We start from the raw sequence: 18,392 nt of genomic DNA, 5'->3' as shown, positions 1-18,392 counted from the left end.
GCACATAAAATTTTATCTCAGGCATCAGTATAGCCTTTATTAGAAGTAGTTGAGCCTTTTAGAACTAAGTTGGGTTTTTTTTCTGGGTAATTACTCCAACCATTCTTTTCTCTTAAGGCAATGTTATTTCCAAGAAATGTCACTTTTCCACTTATCAAGGTTGTTTACATTCTAGAAAAATGTTATGCTCTCAAGCTTTCATTTTTGAAAATGTCAAAAAGTAAAGGGGATGATACTGTGCTTGTAAAAACATTCTTTATTAACAGAATGAGTCTCAAGGCATTTTACGTTTCCCACAAGACATTTTTCTGTCTATCATTTTAGAACATTTTCCCACACAATGTATTCCTGATATAGGCTTTGGCAGGTTGTGAGATGCAAGCTGGCTGGAAAATGATAGCCTGCTTTCAGCATATTCTTGTACAGTTAAACATTAAGCACTTTTTGCACAAGATAATTCAGACAGCAACTCACACAGAGTAAAGGTGACAGTTTCTGCTGAGGAAAGCTGAAGTCCTGAAGGATGCCAACGACTTTGTGACAGTTTTACAGACAAAACAAAGGAATCTTGAAAAAATAATCAGCATTACTTGAAATTCTACACTGATTTTATTCTGGTCTTCTAAGAGAGACTTAAGAACATGTGACAGTTAAAGGACACACACAAACAGCAGAACAAATATTGTCAGCAGGTACATTGAGCCAGCCCTCAGTAAGGGAACGACCATGGCTTCAAAGCGTATCACAGAACACGCCCACGTTTTCCTATCAGTAAGATACATTTCCCAAATGCTTCATTAAGGAACCAATAGGTGAACCAAATTTGATGGGAACTCTTGCACCTGCAGCCCAAGGAAGTTTCAAAAGCTGGAGACAGCAGCACAAACTTGCTGTTTGTATTTTGTAAGCTTTTATCTGTACAAATACACAAGAAGAAACAGGAGACTACTGACAGACAGCAACTGACTCATTGCATTGGTCCTATTGCAAAGCTCACTAATATCATCACACTACCACTGTTAAACCCATGAACGTGAAAAAGACTTCAGCTGATAAAAATCAGAATTCATGTAAGGACAGAGAAAGTTTCTAAAGCTGTCTGGATCACAGATATCTAATGGCACTTTTCATTTAGCCTTATGGTCAGCTATCTGCAAAAAGCGTATTTAATGTTTCATAAACAGAGTTTAAAACAAAAGTGCTTCTAATCAGATCTGGCAGGAAAGGGAGAAATGCATACATAGAATGAGGTAAGTGTGATCTTGCCCAGCTGAAGAACAGGGAATGGCAGAGCTTCAGGCCATGACTCACACAGACACTAAACAGTAGAGAGCTACAGATAATTCTCAGGTAAACTTTGCATGAGCCACTACGTCATCCTTCTCTACCCTTCCTGCATTAATCATGTCATTAGTAACCTGACGCAGCCCGAGAAGAATGTCTGATTTACAGGGAGCAGAGCAATGCTAACAGAACAAACACTTTGGCAGGTCAAAAAAGGAAAGACCAACCTAAATTTCATTTTACCACACCCTAAAAGAACATGGAAACTAGGAAAAAAACGAAAAAATGGTATCTTCCCACTGTGAGATTACACAGTTCGTTAAAAGTTTCTGATGAACCAGTTACTTAAGAGTACAAATACGAAGGATTTGCAAGAGTGCACGGATAAAAAACCGGCCCAAACATGTACCTAAACAAAGCAAAGCGGGCGGGGGGAAACCCCCAAGCTTTCTTTTGAAGTTTGCACCACAGTTACATAATTTCCATGTTAGTCTAGATGTTTTTAAACATCTTTTATAGTGTACAGTTGTGAACCAATTGTACATTGAGTACAAAGTGTACTGTTAGGCAAGATTCATGTCTCAGCCAGGTATCTTGGTTACTCCACTAAATATAAAAAGGATAAAGGGAGTCACTGGGGCAAGAGAAAAATGGAAAATTTCAGAATTGCTTTTAAAAATTATTACTCAGTCCAAATTTACGGCAGTCACTTTGATAAATGTGGCCATAATCTACATTACTGTATATGGCTATTTCACCTTAAACATCCTGTAAAAGTAATGGTCGCTTGAAGGAAGGACAGATCACTTCCATTCACTGTGAAGCAAATAAAAAACCCGGTAGATTACCTTGAAGGCAGTATGAAATTATCTTTAGTTTCTTCAAACAAACAAAATTATCACCCAAAACATGCAAGGTGTGCAGGTAGTAACAGCAGCTGTGTAAAACTCAAGTCTACAAAAGCCATTTCACAGTAGCAATGTCCAGAAGAGCACCCACAGAAAATGTGTGCTCAAATCTCTCTAAGTGTATGGCAAACCCACTATTTATGATGATATTTTGTTCAGTTTCTCATGGCTTCATCTCCTTCTAAGTCTTCCTAAGCAGACTGTCTATTTTCTTGATGCTTCCTTCCCACTGAACACTTCTTCTTCCCTCACTTTGCTCTCATTTTATCTCAGCAACAATCCTGTGAACTGCCAAATCAATTTCTTAACTTCGTGACTTTGAACCACAGGGCTGCAGGTCTACTTTCCATCTTAGAGCAAAGTTCTGGAAATTGAAATCATCTTTGTCTTTGACCCTCTACAACAGCTGAGCTGAAATAGCTGAAATATGACACCTCAGTTAAAACCAGCTAACCATTTTGTTCCTGCTCATTATTAATGGTATCCTTTTGGCAATATTAAAAGTAGTGTACAAAATATGACCAACCGTACAGCTAAAATGCTAGCACAATATATCACAATATTAGGGAATGCAAAATAACAAAGAAAATGCACTTATCTTCTCACACCAGCTTGGAAAGCTTCTCCATAGTGCCATGACAATAGACCTAACTCTCTTAATTAAAATTTAAAACAAGATGTTTTGAAGGTTTTCTAAACATATGTAAATGGCATGTCCCTTTCCTGGCTTCTTACTTTAAAGCCAACGGTAACTTGAGAGAAGCAAAATATTTTTTTTTCCCTGGTAGTTGTTCAGTGTCATGTACTGGAAAACTCTGATAACCCCAAATCTGAAATAGGCAGTAATCTGCCTTACAACTATTCCCTTTGTCATCAGTCTTTCTGAAGGTCAGGTAAAGACTGTGCGGGACTGTGAAACAACTCTCAGAAGAGTGTCTACATTGATAAACAGGGTTTGCCAGAAAACAGTAGGTGTTTGTGCTTCATTCAGCAAAAGCGTGAAGGACAGTTTCACAACTTAGGTTTATTTTGGGAGGAGTGGGGGTATCTGGCTTGTGTTTTTTAATTTAAGACCTGAAACCAAAGAAAAGATTTAGAGATACAATGCCAACAGCTTAATGAATATTCTGTAGTGTATATGAGCACCCTGGGGAAAACCTGCACTCAGATAAACAACAGATTCCATCTTCCCCTGCCCTGAGGAACATAAACCAGGCTCACAGTTTACCCCTAATTCAGTAGTGGCTTTCAAAACAAACATATTTCAGACATATCTAGCAAATAGTCCTCTTCCCACTCTGCATCCAAAACTTTCTCTTGGAAACAAAAGGCCTCTTCCTTGACAAAGATTTCAAGGGTATCTTCCAAATCTGCCAACAGCTTGCATTACATAGTACACCTAAAAATTTTAAACTGACCTTTGTCCCCTCTGAGAAAGCTGTCTGTTCCAAATGGCCCACACACACTCAGTAGAAAGCCAAAGCTCACAGAGACTCTTTCAAATACATTAGGTATCTGTCCCATGGGGAGAGCCTGTGTGTGCCTCCGCACACAAACGAAAGGCTAAGAAGAGCTTTCCGCAGAGTTGAATACCCCACAGCGCATATCTGGGTCTTTAGAGGCCTTTCCTATACCTTCCTCTGTGGCACTGCTTCCTTTTCCAGTACCAGCTGCAGAAAGGCAAGGAGGAGGAACACTCCCAGCCCACTAAGGCTGCAACCTACTGGAGGGAGACTGGAAGCTGCACTTTCCCAAAGGGAACGTGCAATGGAGCTTGCATGGCTATTATATACCCCATGCAAACGCACAGAGTTTTCGGGTGGTGGGAACTGAATTTTATGCCTTCTGCCAACTTAAAAATCTATCCCTAGTGAAGGAAAACAAAACCAAAGAAACAAAACAGACAATGGCTACAGAGACTCCAGAGGAATGTAATGACTATAACAAAAGGCAACAGCAGTAGTGTGACAAGGGTTTATTAATGGGTCAAAAAACAAGCTCAAATGACTCAGACACAGAATCAAATCCCAGCGGGATTTCCTTAAATCTCCTTCAGAGACTGCATTGCATTCAAGTTCTCTTGGGATCGGTAAAAAGAAGGCTCTATCTGGTCTTTCACCTCTCGATCAGAAGCATGCCTTACCAAAACAGGGCAGCATCACTACCCCCTTTAGCAGAGCAGAAACAGGCTCAGAAGAATCAAATGGTGCCTTCTGAAAGAAGGGCAGAGAGCCAAAGCAGAGCACAAGCAACTCCTACCAAACTGCCACAGGTGCAATGCAAATGGTTTTCTTGGAGCAATTGTACGAATTCCGTAAGACAATGCCGGTCAAGAGAGTTTGCACAACTGCTACTCAAAGAGCACATAAACAGGCTGTAAGTGTGGAGAGAGGTGACAGCGGTGGAGTGACTTAGGTATTTTATCCCATTCATTCAAGGAAGGCATGTCTAACCACCCCAAACTACAGCCTTGCTCTTTGGAAACACTACCTTCCCTTGCTACTATCAGGACTTTCATGCACCCTATTAATACTTTAATATTTCCTCTTGGTTATTAATGCATATGTAGGTGTCATTCCAAGTATGCAAGAGAGAGCAGGGTGTTGTGATTTTGAGCATTTCTACGTTTCACAGGTAACTACTCACAAAACCGACACCTTTAACTCATCCATGCCAGGCCTTATCTCAATTATCCACCTTAAAATGCTCAGTAGCACAAAGGCTAAAACATGAATTGAACAAGTGTCTCAATTCCTTGGATTTAAAAAAAACCCCTTCAAATCAATTCAGAAATCCTACTATTTTCACCAACAAATCCACAGATTTTTAAACAGAGCTTTCTAAGCAGTAAGACAATATATTCCTTGATGTTCTGTGTGCACCGTAGAAGAGCCTTTGATGGAGACAATCACAACAGCCTGGTTTTAGTTCCTTTCAGAATATGAAGACAAGTGCCAAATCCTTCTACACATTTCATAAGGAGGTAAATGCTTCAACTGGATGTCTAAAGATGCAGGAGAAAGATCAGAATACACTGAGATCAAAAAGGGACAGCCACAGAACTGGCTGGAATTATGAACTGAACAGAAACAAAAGCCACCACATTAACTGGTCAAAATCAACTCAATATATGTTGAAGAAAAATAAACAAAAAACCCTTAAATAACAAATTTTTTACATCACTGTTACAAGAAAACACGTTTATTAAGTTCCTTGTGGTAGATCTCCTCAAAAAGCCAAGGAGACAGACTGATGGATTGACATCATTTCTCATATCTTGCATCACTAGATGATTTTGTAAGGTGAATATTTACACTGCATCTCACAAAAAGTTTTCTGTTTTAACCAACAATTAGTAAAACAGGATTCTGGTTTTATCTCCCTCCCGTGTTTGAATCAGTAACTGTTTGGAAATTACGAAAACTTTCTCCAAAGGTTAGCCCTTTTGACTTTAGAGAATGAATTCCCTGCTTCACCATCAAAAATACAGAATTTAAACAAGAAAGCCACTACAGATCCAAAATTTTGTGCCTGTAGCATTTAAAAGCAAAGATAAGTAAAATGTAAGTGACAACATAGGCCATCTGTAGTTTTAAAAACTCAAACATACTTCTTTTGTTAAGAGGTGTTATTGCAGCCTTTCTGGTATTTGTTATCTTATTAAAATAGCCACTAGAAAAGTGATCAGAAGGCACATAACCTGAAAAAGTTTCAGGAAGATTATCACAGGAATACTTGAGATTACCTGACATCGACATGGAGACAATTCATCACATGCAGAAAGCAGTGGGAAATCAACATAGCTCAGGAGAACTTTAGAAATCTAAGGGTTCAAGAAAGAGTTATCCAGACCACATGAGCTAACCCAGACTAACTGGTGCCTTCTCCCTCTACTCTGTCATTACCCATCAGTAATAGATGGTTTAATACTAGAAATGTATTGTGCGGTTTTTCACTCTTGGCAATAACTTCCAGAAACAGCAGACAAATCTAAAATATAATTCAGTTTGAAACAACTGTGTGTGTATACTAAACGAGTTGCTACCAGCAAATAACAAAAAACATGCCTTCCTGCATCCAAACAATCCCATTTTCCTTTCCTTTCTTTTCTGTTACATCCTTGGATCATCTTCTAAAAACACAGGTCATATTTGTTTCATTCCTCGGCATGTAGCAGGGCTGAGTTCAGCTGCACTCAGGTCTTCTCTCCACTAGCCTGCCTTGATCTCCTCATGCACCTCCCCTGAGGTCCTAGGTCACATCTCCATAAAAAAGCCCAACCTGTACTATTATACCATTCAGCATCCCCATGATCCCTGGCTCTGAGCTACACTTTTCAAAGGGCCCTTCAAGATCAGCGACCCAGCTTCACGAACAGGTGAATTTCCAAAGAGGAAATTACTACATAAGTTCCAGCAGATAGAATTTGTTCATTCCCTACCAACATAAATGAATATTTATTAAACTATAGAAGAAGACAGGAAAAGAAGTACAGAAGAAACATGTTTTTAAATGAAACAAAGAGCAGAGGCTAAATAGCAGTGCTTTAATATTCCTACAGGCATCTGCTAGATTTCATTACAGTTAATCATATTATTCATGTGTGCCTTTTTAAATGGTAGAATCTTTACTGGAGCTAGTCTAACTCTTAATAAATTATTTTATAAAAATTTATCAAGCTAATGTTGAAATAGGGACCTCTGCAATCTAAAGAAATCTCTCAGCCAATATTTACATATGCTTGTTTAAAAAATATCATTTACGTTTGATTTTTACTACAGATTCATACTATAAGAGGCACAATTCTGGAGACAACGAAGAGGAAATTTAGGGAAAATATCGCTACCTATCCGTAGAAGAGCTCTGATCTGGTAGGAATTATTTTTATTTGCATGCTTTTACGTGGTTACTACTGAAAAATATAAATAAAATATAAGCTTTCTCATGTCTGAACTTTTGAGTACAATGAAAATAATGGGAACCTGTACATACAGGACACTATTTGCAGATAACTTGGTAGATTGACTAGTAAAAAATGTTAAGTCTTTCAAAAGCCAATTCTTTTACATTCTAAGTTAGAGAATGCATTAGGGGGAAAATGAGATTTTGTTCTGCTTACTAAGGAACTCAGTTGATTAAATTAGTGAAAAGCTCATTAGATATCAAATCAGTCTTTGAGTATAAGGTAAATGGGAAAATGTAAGTAGATTTGTAGTCTTCCTTTGCCACTTTCTCAAGTCAAAGATACCCCTTAAAATAGTAAACAAACCTATCAGAAACTATGCGAAGCCTCCATATGTTTAAAAAGTAGGTTCATATAGCCAGCAATATCATTATATTAAATACATACGGTGGTTACCTCAACTGCTTTTGCCATTTATACACTAGAGCAACAAGCAATGTTTTTTCTGGACTGAAATGATATTTCTGTAAACATATGCTGGAATTTCACTGTTTCATTTAAATTAATATGGATCTTATGCTAAGTGGCCCTGGGAGAAAGCACATTTCTGATGTCTTTGCATGAAACACATACCTTTCTGAAACACTTCCTGTCTTGCACCCGTTTTTGGATATTATCACTGTTGTCTGACAAGAATGAGGTCAGCTAGGATTTGTAGCGATACTTTACAGCAGCTGTCCGGCATTTCTTTGAAACTCCACAAGCCTTTAACTCCTTAACTGCCTCACCAAAACAGACATTGCAGTCTTGCAGGAATACTGGAAGAATAATGACTGTTCAGGGTGCTGAACAGTCTCAAAGGGCTTAACAGACAGAACTAAAAGACTGAGCTTTTCAGGTGAGCAAAAATTAGCAAGATCATGAAGAGAGCATGCAATGAAAACTTGAGAAGTGTTACCACCTTTGTGGCAGCCAGGCCAAATCAGGGATGGGGGGGCAAGACAACATGATATATGCAGAAAAAAGAGACACATTGTGCTTGAAAAACAGCAGAGAGACACCCAGGTTTAAAATAGCCACGTTCATCAGCATTCTCCCACAGAGGCCCACTTGGCTGACTCTCAGCAAATAAAACTGTACATTTGCTCAGTAGGACCAATAAAGCTGCACTAGAACTGTATAAGCAGCAAAGAGTACTCTGAATTTGCACAGAACTTCGTTACAGGATGACACAACAAACTTCCATCCCCAATACCCTCACAAAACTTCCTGACGTTTCAAAACTAGCTGTCTCAGGTCAGGCTGACTGTCAGAAACCTTTTAAAGTTGTTTAGGAAGCACCATTCACACAATCACTAGCATGAGCTCAGTGCATGAATGAATCTTTCAGTAGCAAAAATTTGATCTGTATCAATCATGCCCATATTTCCATTAAACAAGCCAAAACCTGCACCCATGTTATACTGGCTGTGGGAGGGCAGACAGAGCCACAAAGATGCAGGCTAATGGTATCTGGCATACAAGCTTTACTTGTATAAAAGTTAATGTGTTTAATTATTTTTAAGTTCCACTCCTGGTGTAAATTGACTTGCAATCAGTTTACTGAATTGCACTGGCCAGGGTTTCCTTTTGAGCAGCTTTAAGATGACACAAACTTAGTGCATCACCAAACCTAAGCTTCTCTGCTTTGTTGCTTTTCGACACATTTTGAAAGAGCTGTGGAGGAGACAAGAACAGTTCTATGCCACACCACAGTCTTTCCAATTCAGGCACCAGAAAAGGCTCTGAGAGAACAGCAACTAGGAGTGTATGTTTTAAAAATGCTCAGCTATGAAATTGGTGAGAGACCGTGATCATGCAGCACAAATATCCTGATACGAATGATATCCACAGCTTCTTACTTTCCTTTTTCACTGTGTATTTACAGGTGTTGCACACATCTTCCCCCTTTATGTACAGTGATCCTAGTTTGCATCTTCTAAGAATACTGAGATGACTTTGTGATTTAAACCATAATTTAGTTACAATATTAAGGTTGGCGTAGTTTTAAAAGACCAGCATTCCTCCCTAGGCTCCATACTGCTCACACTTTGCAGGGTTTTGGCAGCAAGCAAAACTGCTCATCTGTTATCAGACTGTGTAACACATCAGAATGCACAACAGATCTAAGAAAGCATTTAAAAACTCAGCTTGGGGGAAGAAAAAGATTTAAAACCAAATCTTTCACAAAACTGATCCTGTGTTACAAAAGTCTGTATGCCTTTGGCAGCTTCTGTTCCCACCTGAGGCAGGGCGTATCCACATGTAATGTATGTTTTGCATGTGCATGCAGGTCTGCAGGACAACCTCTGTGCTTCCTTCCAAATGGCAACTTTTCAAGAAGCAGCTGCCACTGTGCACCTCATTGTGTACAGTAGCTCAAGCTTTTTAAAAGCTGGGAAGCCAGTCAACACACAAGAAATTAGCTCAGCAAAACAAGCAAAACACAAAGACAGAATGGAGAAGTAAGCAATTTCCAATCACTTCACCTGGCTCATTAATCAAATGAATTCAAATGAATTCCGTGTCCTATCACAACAGTTCCTGATGAATTTAGTTACAATAATTAGAGTAAATATGTATTTAATGTTATTATGCATTATCAAAAGATAAAATGGAGAGAACCAATTAAATTACAATAGACCAGAAATATTTTGGGGTTTGAAACAATTGCAAAAGCTCACATGTTCCTGCAGACTCGTACAACAATTCAAATTAGTTTGTCTTGGGCACCTAACTGTCTAAATACAAGCGACGTGTTCTTTAGGGACGTATTATCTTGATGAAATGGGGACAAAGTGCCCAATCTTACATGCAGGTTACATGATTAATTTTAGCTTTTGCTTACTGATGAATCGTTGACTTCATCTTAGTCTAGCTTTAAGTGCCTGTAATTGGCCTTTCCATCAGCCTAGTGAGGCTTAATGCACAAGTACCTTAGCGTTAAAGGGGAGAGGGATAGAAGAGAGGAAAACATGGGAAACCAGTTAGGAAGACTTTGTGTGAAAACCCAGTCTGAGACGCACAAAAGAAAATGCAATAAAAGAAACTCTAAGAGCTCCAGCTGCTTCACCTGATACGTGCAGGTTGATTTAAAAGGTTCACAGCCGTCAGCAAAGTATCACCTATCCTAAAAGACTTGTAGTTTGAGGCATGTGAATGTTCACTGGTTCACTCAGTTGAACAAAAGCAGACAGGAGCAAGAAGGAAGCCTGAATCATTTTGCCGAAGCTAACAGGAAAGCAACCCCTGACAGTTGGTGCAGATTCTGCTCTGGAAATATAAGAACCAGGAAATATAAATAAGGAAAAAAAATTTCACAAAGTCTTATGAGGACTGCAAAATAATTTCCATGGGAATGCAGAGGAAGTCTCATCCCTTGTGATACCTTAAACTAGATGGAAAAAAAATAGTGGAAAGTAACCCAAGAAAAAAGCTAGTACTGGCAAGTAGACAGGCTATATGGAATACATTTTTTCTTGCATCTCTGACTTCTGTTAACATTTTTGTGGCTCTTGAGGCAGCAAGGTAGGAGCTTTGGTTTATACTCCACAAACACAAGCCAAAAGCCTCCCACAGTTCCATTTGGTAACTTCAGCTTAACATGCTCAAATATACACAGACTTCTGACAATGATTCAAGTTCCCACTCAAACATAAACTATGCCAAAAAACACCCAAGATTATTTCAACTAATAAACACTTGGTTAAAAAACATGTCAAATCAACTTGGTCTTTATATCAATTTAAAAGCCTCTTACCACAATCATTGCCTGAACCATAGTGTGCTGCAGGAAGCACCAAAAGAAAATGATGATTGATAACATTCTCACAGTGTTCCTCTGACTGTCATCACTCCTGTGGTTGCACAAAGCTTAGGACCCTGCACTTGGAAAACTGATTCTCCTGCACTTGGGCTTGTGTTGTGAAAATCATTTTAAGGATGCCAACGTCCTGACTCCTCAAGACTAGGACTGGGGACAAATACTGTTTTTAAATTTAGTTCTTAAAACTCAATAGATCAAAATCCCGTATCCTGTCATGGGGCACAGTTTCAAAGCCCTCTCAAAAAGCTGCCCTTTGATTTAACCTTCACAGACATGTCTTCACAAGAAATACAATACTTGAAAATATGTACACTGTTACCCCAACTTTATACAGATGCTGTTCAGTAGCATATTTATTCTCGTTGTAAAACTGTGATATTTGTACTTCAGATATTTCCAAATTCCATTCCATTCCCCTACTAAGTCTGTATACTGAGTATTAAAAAGACAGCTGAAGCAAAAAGATAAAAACAAAAAATTCAACACAGGGACACAAGCAAAGTGAAAGGTAACTTGTGATATGCTGGATTTATAGATCCTGAAATTGTGTTCTCCAAATGATCATTCTGTCCAAATTTTCACAGCTACAGTAGTGCAGTAGGCATCTCTGGTATGGTTAGCTCTTGCCCAGGAGGCTTTTCCAATGTAAGTAACATCACTAATAGACCATTCTAATGAGCAATTAAAGAAAGGTAAGGCAAATTTTCACCAGAAAGAAATACAACAGAAACACACATCAGGGAAAACATTGATTGGAAAACCATCCCCAGTAGCAGTTATAGCAGCTAAAAGCTGGTTTTCCTAATCAGGACTGAGGCACATTTCAGAAGCTATACTGAAGTGTACCTGTTTCTGTAAGAGTAAGCCTTTTCCTTCAAAACTACCATTCTGAAGCTAACCATGGACAATTAAATATTAAATTTACTCAAAACACTTGAGACAAAAGTTCTTAGACAACCCAGTTCAACAGAAAACACATGTATCCAAACACAGTATCCTGTTTCCATATGTATTTTCTCCTACAGAATGGTGACATGAATGAAAATTTGATTCCCACTGAGAGATCTGTTGACTACTCATGGAAAGATGAATCACTCTTCTCAATGGAAATAACAACTCGTGACAGCAGTTAACTTCTGGTGTATAAAGTATTGCATGGGCAAAGTTAGCCTAAGTCCCTACTGTAAATAATTAGTGGATTGATACAAAATGTATTTTACTACCTAGCTTTAAAAGGTGCTGGAGAACTAATAGTCTAGAGTCTCACCTGTGCTACAGGAAAAATGCATCAGGAAAGCCAGAGGCTGATCTAGTTCAAAAACCTTTCTGACAGTGGCCAAAAGCAGATGTTTGCACAAAGACAGTAATGGGAGTGATCCTTCTCCTAGCATGCCCTCACCTGTCACTTAAGGATTTAGGCTGCCTTCAGAACATCATGCTAAACTACCACAACCAAACTGTTCCTCTGTGAACATCCTCACTGAATGAACTGACACCTCTGGCCTCAGCTGTATCCTGTGGCACTCACCCCAGTGGTTTAGCTAAATGCTGTACATCAAAGTACTCCACTTTGTTTCAATTCTCTGTCAGACTGATCCACTGAGAGATCCCCATCATCATGCTATGAGCAAATAACTATTCCCATTACTTCATGTGTACTGCTCAGGATATCTGAGTCCTAAATCACATGCGTCTTACACATTTTCTTTCCCATTTGTGCAGTCATGGTCTGCTTGTCCTACGAGATAAGGGTATAGGCAGTCTGGTGCTACTTTACATTTTATGAAGATAGGGAATCAACTACATCCCATACCCAAAATATATTTGCACAAAGGCATTATGATGCCTTCTGGTTTAGTTTACCTGCTGTGTTAAAGCTCTCTGGTTTCTGAGCAGTGCTAGAGACTAAGATGAAGTACTCCCAGAACAATGACAAGGGATCCCCCACAAGACCTCTTTGCTGAGTATCAGTTGCTAATAACTGCCTCAGGACTTTTTCTTAGAGATAGAAGTAACTAATTAAATAGGCTGATAAGCCATCTATTTTCATAATTTTCCTGCTACAATTCTGACACTAATTCTTCAGCAAAACAAACTCTGGTATGTTGCACTGAACAAGAAGCCCAAGTGTGAAAACCTTCCTGCACAAACACTAATATTAAGAGATCTGATTCTGGACACAGAATCATCCTTTTTTTACATGTCATGGTCTCAGCCCTTAAAATTATCCCTCACAGTAGAATGTGTTTTAGAGACAGGTAATTTTATATATGTAAAGACATATGAGCTTTATTTGTGTCCCACAGTAGGGCACAGAGTTATTCACAGCCTTCCAGATGCTCTGTCCAGTTCACCCTGCATGCACAGCTTCCCTAAGACAAAGATGACACTCTAACATTGGTGACACGGCCACTTCCCCAAAACTGTCATCCATGTTTTGTCAAGGGCTTCCTTCCTCCCTCCCTTCTGCCCCTTCATCCTCCCAGGCCACCCAGTCTGTCCCCAGTGCCAAGGTCAGCAGGTGCAGAGGTGCTCTGTGCTCCAGGGCACAGCAGCAAACCCGGAGGCAGCCAGGGCAGGGAGCACGGCAGGGACACATGGGACCCCTCAGAGCAGGGCTGGCAAACATCACTGCTCCAGCAGCTGGACAGTGGCCAAACCCTGCCTTTGCTGGACCTGCCAGGCCAGGGAGCAGATGATCAGAGCCCATACCTGACCATGCAGCTGCAAATTCAACAAAGCTGTGCCTTTCAAGTATCGTACAGGCCCTTTGGGAAGGCAGCCTTAAATCTCCACAGGGTTACGTCTTGCACAGGTGGCCTGTATAGCTTCACGGGATACTGGTCTTAATATTTTTTTCAAAGCTTGCTCACTACATTTATTACTGTAGTAGTGACTAAGCCTCCAAACTATTTTTACAGGCCCTGAACAATAGTAATCATTTAGGATCAAGTTCTTCTTGTTAAACTGAATTGTACCTAGTCTAGATTCTTAAAGCCCCACATCTCTGACCACCTCTGTTGATCACAGAACATAAAGGATATCAGTTGGGATAACACTGGCTTAACAGACATTTGAAGAGCACCACAAGAACAAGAATTTGCTATAAGGCTTCTTCATTGTTCAGATCCCAAAGAAACGCAGTCCGTTGCAATATCCCCTTAGCAATAACTTCGTTTTGAAAGGCACAATGCAGATGCAGTAAGGTAATCAGGTTTCTGAATGATCACTCTTGTTAATTTTACTAATTAGCATTTAGGAACCCTGTCTCAGACCTAGCAGGACTTTAAGAAGTTGTATATATCACGTTCAAATAAAGCAAAACTAAATCTAGAATATGCATTTCCAAAAGGCTACTTCCATTTTATCCAAAAATGACTGGATTTTACTTAACGCATAGAAGAGCAACTTACTCCAATGTAATTCTATTTTCTGAAACAAGAAGCCCTACTATTTACTGTTGAAGCCTTTGCCTGTCACCACATACATTTTAAAGGAATCACTAATGTTAAAGAGATGGGTACATTTCAGCTGTGCCACTCGCATTTGCATGAAGCTGAAACTGTGACCTAAACAATCTCACTATGTAAATGCTCTGAGGATAAACCTACATTATCTGTCTTAAGCTCATGCAAAAAAAGAGAACAATGATGAACAGTATTCCTGACATTATTAAGGCCAGTGTTAAAAGCCACAATCTACGTTGTATTTAAGCCACAATCTACGTTGTATTTATCATACATATGCATTTCTTCCATATTTTTTCCTCTGGACAGTCAGTTGTTGTAGTGCTAGGTTTAGTTTAGCAAGCTGCAGCTTTCCCTGGGAGCTCAGCGGGGCTTCTTAGGGCAGGGCAGCCATTCTGTCCTCCCGTAGTCCTTTTTGGACGGCTCTGTACTCTTGCTCTGGCTAGCTATCAGCTCTACAACCCAGTGACGGCGAGGGAGGCGAGAAGGGTCCCTCCATGAGGCTTTCAGAGGACTTTTAATAGTGACATCTTGTCCCTGAGACCCCCCAGAGGCAGAGACCTCGTGATCCAGGCACAGAGGGGTTTTGTCAGATCACAGGGGCGGTACATAGGCGGGGTTGGGGTACAGGAACCAATAGGGAGAGCCCAGGGAATGGCCAGGGCTAGGGGCAGGGGAAAATGGGGGAGAGGGTGGAACAATATGGGATAGGAAAAGCAATGGGTAAACCGATCACCACAGTCAGTTTTACTTCTCAGTTAGGAATATACGTTCCCCTCTCTTACCCCAGTAAATTCTATGGTTTGGTGGTTGTTATGGGGGTTTTTTTTGTGATGATGGTGGTTCTTTGGTGGGGTTATTTTTGGTTCATGTGGGGGGCTTTTGTGTGTGTGTGTGTTGGTTTTTTTTTTTCTCATATTCTTCTTTTTTAAGGCTGTGTGGCAAAAAAATGACTAAACCTTAAATTAAACATCTTAATGTCTCTACATTTGTTCCTTAATTAATAAATATACTTGTGTTAACAAGAGACCTTTAACAAGCTACGTTTTGAGACTGTCCAGACTATACTTAAAGGTAAATACATGTACTCAGAGTTAGACGAGCAGTAGGAGTCACAAAATACCGTCCCTAACCCTGTAACCCAATCTTTACATGTAGTCCCACAGACCTTTATGGGCCTATCAGCACAAAGAAAGCTTGCAGAATCCCACCATGTGCACTCAGTATTTTGTTTTAAATGATACACGACAGATTCTCTGGCCTTTCCTTTAAAAGCCTTACCTTTATTTTACCTCTGGACATTTAACTTAAATTTTGGTGTCAGAGAATGAATATGATCAGTGATTGTTCCTCAAATAGTACTGCTTGCACATACAGGAACATCTAGCTAGTCAAGGCTGTGTATCATCTTAAGGTAAATCCACTCTACTGTTAACACTTTTAAAATACTTATTCGCTCAAACAGAACTGATTTGAACAGAGAACTAAGAAAAATTATCCTTTTAGAGAAAGAACTAGTCAATACTGTTAATGCATGGGAACATATGATGACTACATGCACACACCTGCTGTGCATTAAAATGACTCCTTTACAACCACCCAGTAAGTAAAAGGGGGAAGGAGTGTCCACTTTGGAATTCATCTTGTTTTTTTTCATGCTAAGCAAATGTTCACAAACAAACTTACAAGTCAGAAGTTTGACCAGGCAGTACCTTTTCCATATATGCATATATACTATAGCTACAGGAGACATGTCTGGACCTTCAGATGATGAGGTGCACAGGTACTGTCAGAAGTGACATTAACTCAGGGGTTTACTGTATAACAAATTAGCACTATTTATATGCAGAAGAGGCATGATGCTCTCAGGAGCTAAATATTAGCTTCTGATAAAATAATTTTGGTGAAGCCCTGCTAAGCAGCAAGCTAAGGAAGCTGTCTGTGCTTGCAGGATATGACTCATTGCTTCGCTAGGAAGGACTTGCATGTTAAATGCAAACATTTGGAGTCATCTGTTCATGCCCTCCTCAACACACCTAAAAAACTGTAGGCTGCCAGGAAAACACCAGTAGGAATATAATATAATTTCCACCAAGACCAAAAAAGCAATTTCAGTGGGGCTCTCCTGGCAGATCACCCCATTTATGATAACTGCTGCTCAGGGAGCAGTTCCTTCCTGATGATCTCGTTATTTGCAGGGCTGAACACAGGCAGCAAAAGGGTCCCTACTGTGTCCTTTGGATTCCACCTTGCTTCTGCCTAGTTCCACCCTGTTGGTCACAGGCCATCAGAGGCAGGTGGACAAGCTTTCTGCAAGTCTCCAGCACCAGCACACATGTAACAAAGCCACACCAAAATGTAGGACAACTGCTGCCAAGCAGTTAAGATGGGCAATACAAAGATTCTGCTTTCATTTTAAGTACCATTCTTCCAAAAGAATAAACAGGTGTTTCAAGTGGGCTTTTCAGAGAGGCCTTTAGAGGGGTGGGGATGAGGAAGAAGGCATCCAGACCTTGGTGTTCCCTTAGGACCTCTCTGAACATCAGACTCTTGCAAAATATTCAAAGATGCTCTCATTTAGATCTGCAAAAGCTGTTTCCTCAACTCTCACTAGCCACTGGGCTAGCAGCTGGCCAGAGACATTTTACTTGAACAAGTGGAAAACCAGAGGAACAAAGAACAGTATGTGCTCTATGCCACCTCTCAAGCACACCTTGCCCTTGCCCCAGGGACTCGGCTACACTATCATCAAAACCAGGATGAAGTCACAGCTGCAGCCGCAAATCAACACTTTTGCCTTTACATCTGAACCTCACTGTGGGGTCATTATGCAGCAATGAAAGGAATATATGGGTTTTCTCTCCCTGCCCTATGCCAAAACACAGCTGATGGCCTCAAGACCAAACTTCCAACATGGGGGAAAAACAGGAAGAAAGCACAGCTAGTGACAGAGAGGAGGGACATTTACCTGGCTCACTGACCTCCATCCGACTTCCTTTTGACTGGGAGGAGGCATTTTAACTTCGCTGCTTACAAGAAACTTCCTGTTAGAAAGCTGAGGTTTCCAGTGCTTTTTTTATTGCATTTTCCAAAGTTGCGTCATCAGAGCAGGGCATATTCCTATGGGAATACTGTAAGAAGTTATAATAAATAATAAGGAATGTCGTGGCTAGTAAAACATGTAATGTGAAAACATACAAAAATTGATTTCACTGTGTACAGTTACTTTTAAAATTCTGTGCTTTTCACATTTTCCTGGCAGACACATATAGCCACAGTCACTAATTAATATGAACAATATAAAAAAAATATAAGCCACTTCTGAAAGTTGTAATTTTGCTTTCACTTACTTAAGGCAGTAGTCAATTTTAATGAAAAAAAATCCTCAAAAACTAAAAATGAACTACAAAGCTGACTTGAGAATCTACAGGACAGCTCATATTTCCTGTGTGTTCATTTGTACGGAGGTGAACATGTAGTAGATAATTTAAAATATCCTCCTGACATAACATCAACAGGTAAAACTAGAGGTTAATGAGAACAAGACAAAAGAATAAAAAGAGACAAAGAAAACAAAAGAAAAAGACTCCAAAACAACAAAAAGCAGAAATACACAACACTGATTTCCACTTGCACCAAAGCCTAGAAATTAATGTCTTCAAAATTTCTTAGGAGCACCTTGTGATCCCAGGGCACTCTTACCAAAATCCTGCAACTTGTCCACAGGCATCACAAGAGTCCTATGGAGTTGGATAAGCAGGATACAGGGCAGTGCCAGTCAGCACACCTGGCTCAGAGGTGAGGAGGGAACTCCTGCCATTCATCCCTTCTCCTCACCAAAACCCCAAACCTAAACCCTCTGTTCCATAGACAATAAGGTCTAATTTGCAAAGAGAAGTGAGCAGATTTGAGATCTGAGAGAGATATTCTTTTCATTAAACTCCTGAGAAAAATATTTTAGATAT

The 18,392-nt window shown here is 39.8% G+C and overlaps 2 protein-coding genes across 5 annotated transcripts in view; one reads left to right on the top strand and one right to left on the bottom strand.

The window, feature by feature from the left end:
* CMSS1 (cms1 ribosomal small subunit homolog) overlaps positions 1-18,392 on the bottom strand; it is a 225,595-nt gene that overhangs the window by 113,527 nt on the left and 93,676 nt on the right. Inside the window, exon 1 of one of the 3 annotated variants that reach the window (XM_042031686.1) lies at positions 17,396-17,528. The exons of the other annotated variants lie outside the window; for them this stretch is intronic. Coding sequence (XP_041887620.1) covers positions 17,396-17,414 — 19 coding nt within the window. The 5' untranslated portion in view covers positions 17,415-17,528. Of the gene's footprint in view, positions 1-17,395; positions 17,529-18,392 lie in introns of those variants that run through there. 3 annotated transcript variants of the gene reach the window in all.
* The window catches only part of FILIP1L (filamin A interacting protein 1 like), a 189,372-nt gene that overhangs the window by 79,961 nt on the left and 91,019 nt on the right, over positions 1-18,392 (top strand). For both annotated transcript variants that reach the window (XM_042031672.1, XM_042031673.1), the window contains exon 3: positions 6,974-7,063. The gene's annotated coding sequence lies outside the window, so the exon portion shown is untranslated. The remainder of the gene's footprint in view (positions 1-6,973; positions 7,064-18,392) is intronic.

Source organism: Corvus kubaryi, unplaced genomic scaffold (assembly GCF_017639235.1).
Source record: "Corvus kubaryi isolate FWS band 111438036 unplaced genomic scaffold, C.kubaryi_AGA036_p1.0 37341, whole genome shotgun sequence".
Taxonomy (NCBI): Eukaryota; Metazoa; Chordata; class Aves; order Passeriformes; family Corvidae; genus Corvus; species Corvus kubaryi.
Note: the sequence above shows the minus strand (reverse complement) of the source record. Positions and strands in the feature narration are given on the sequence as shown.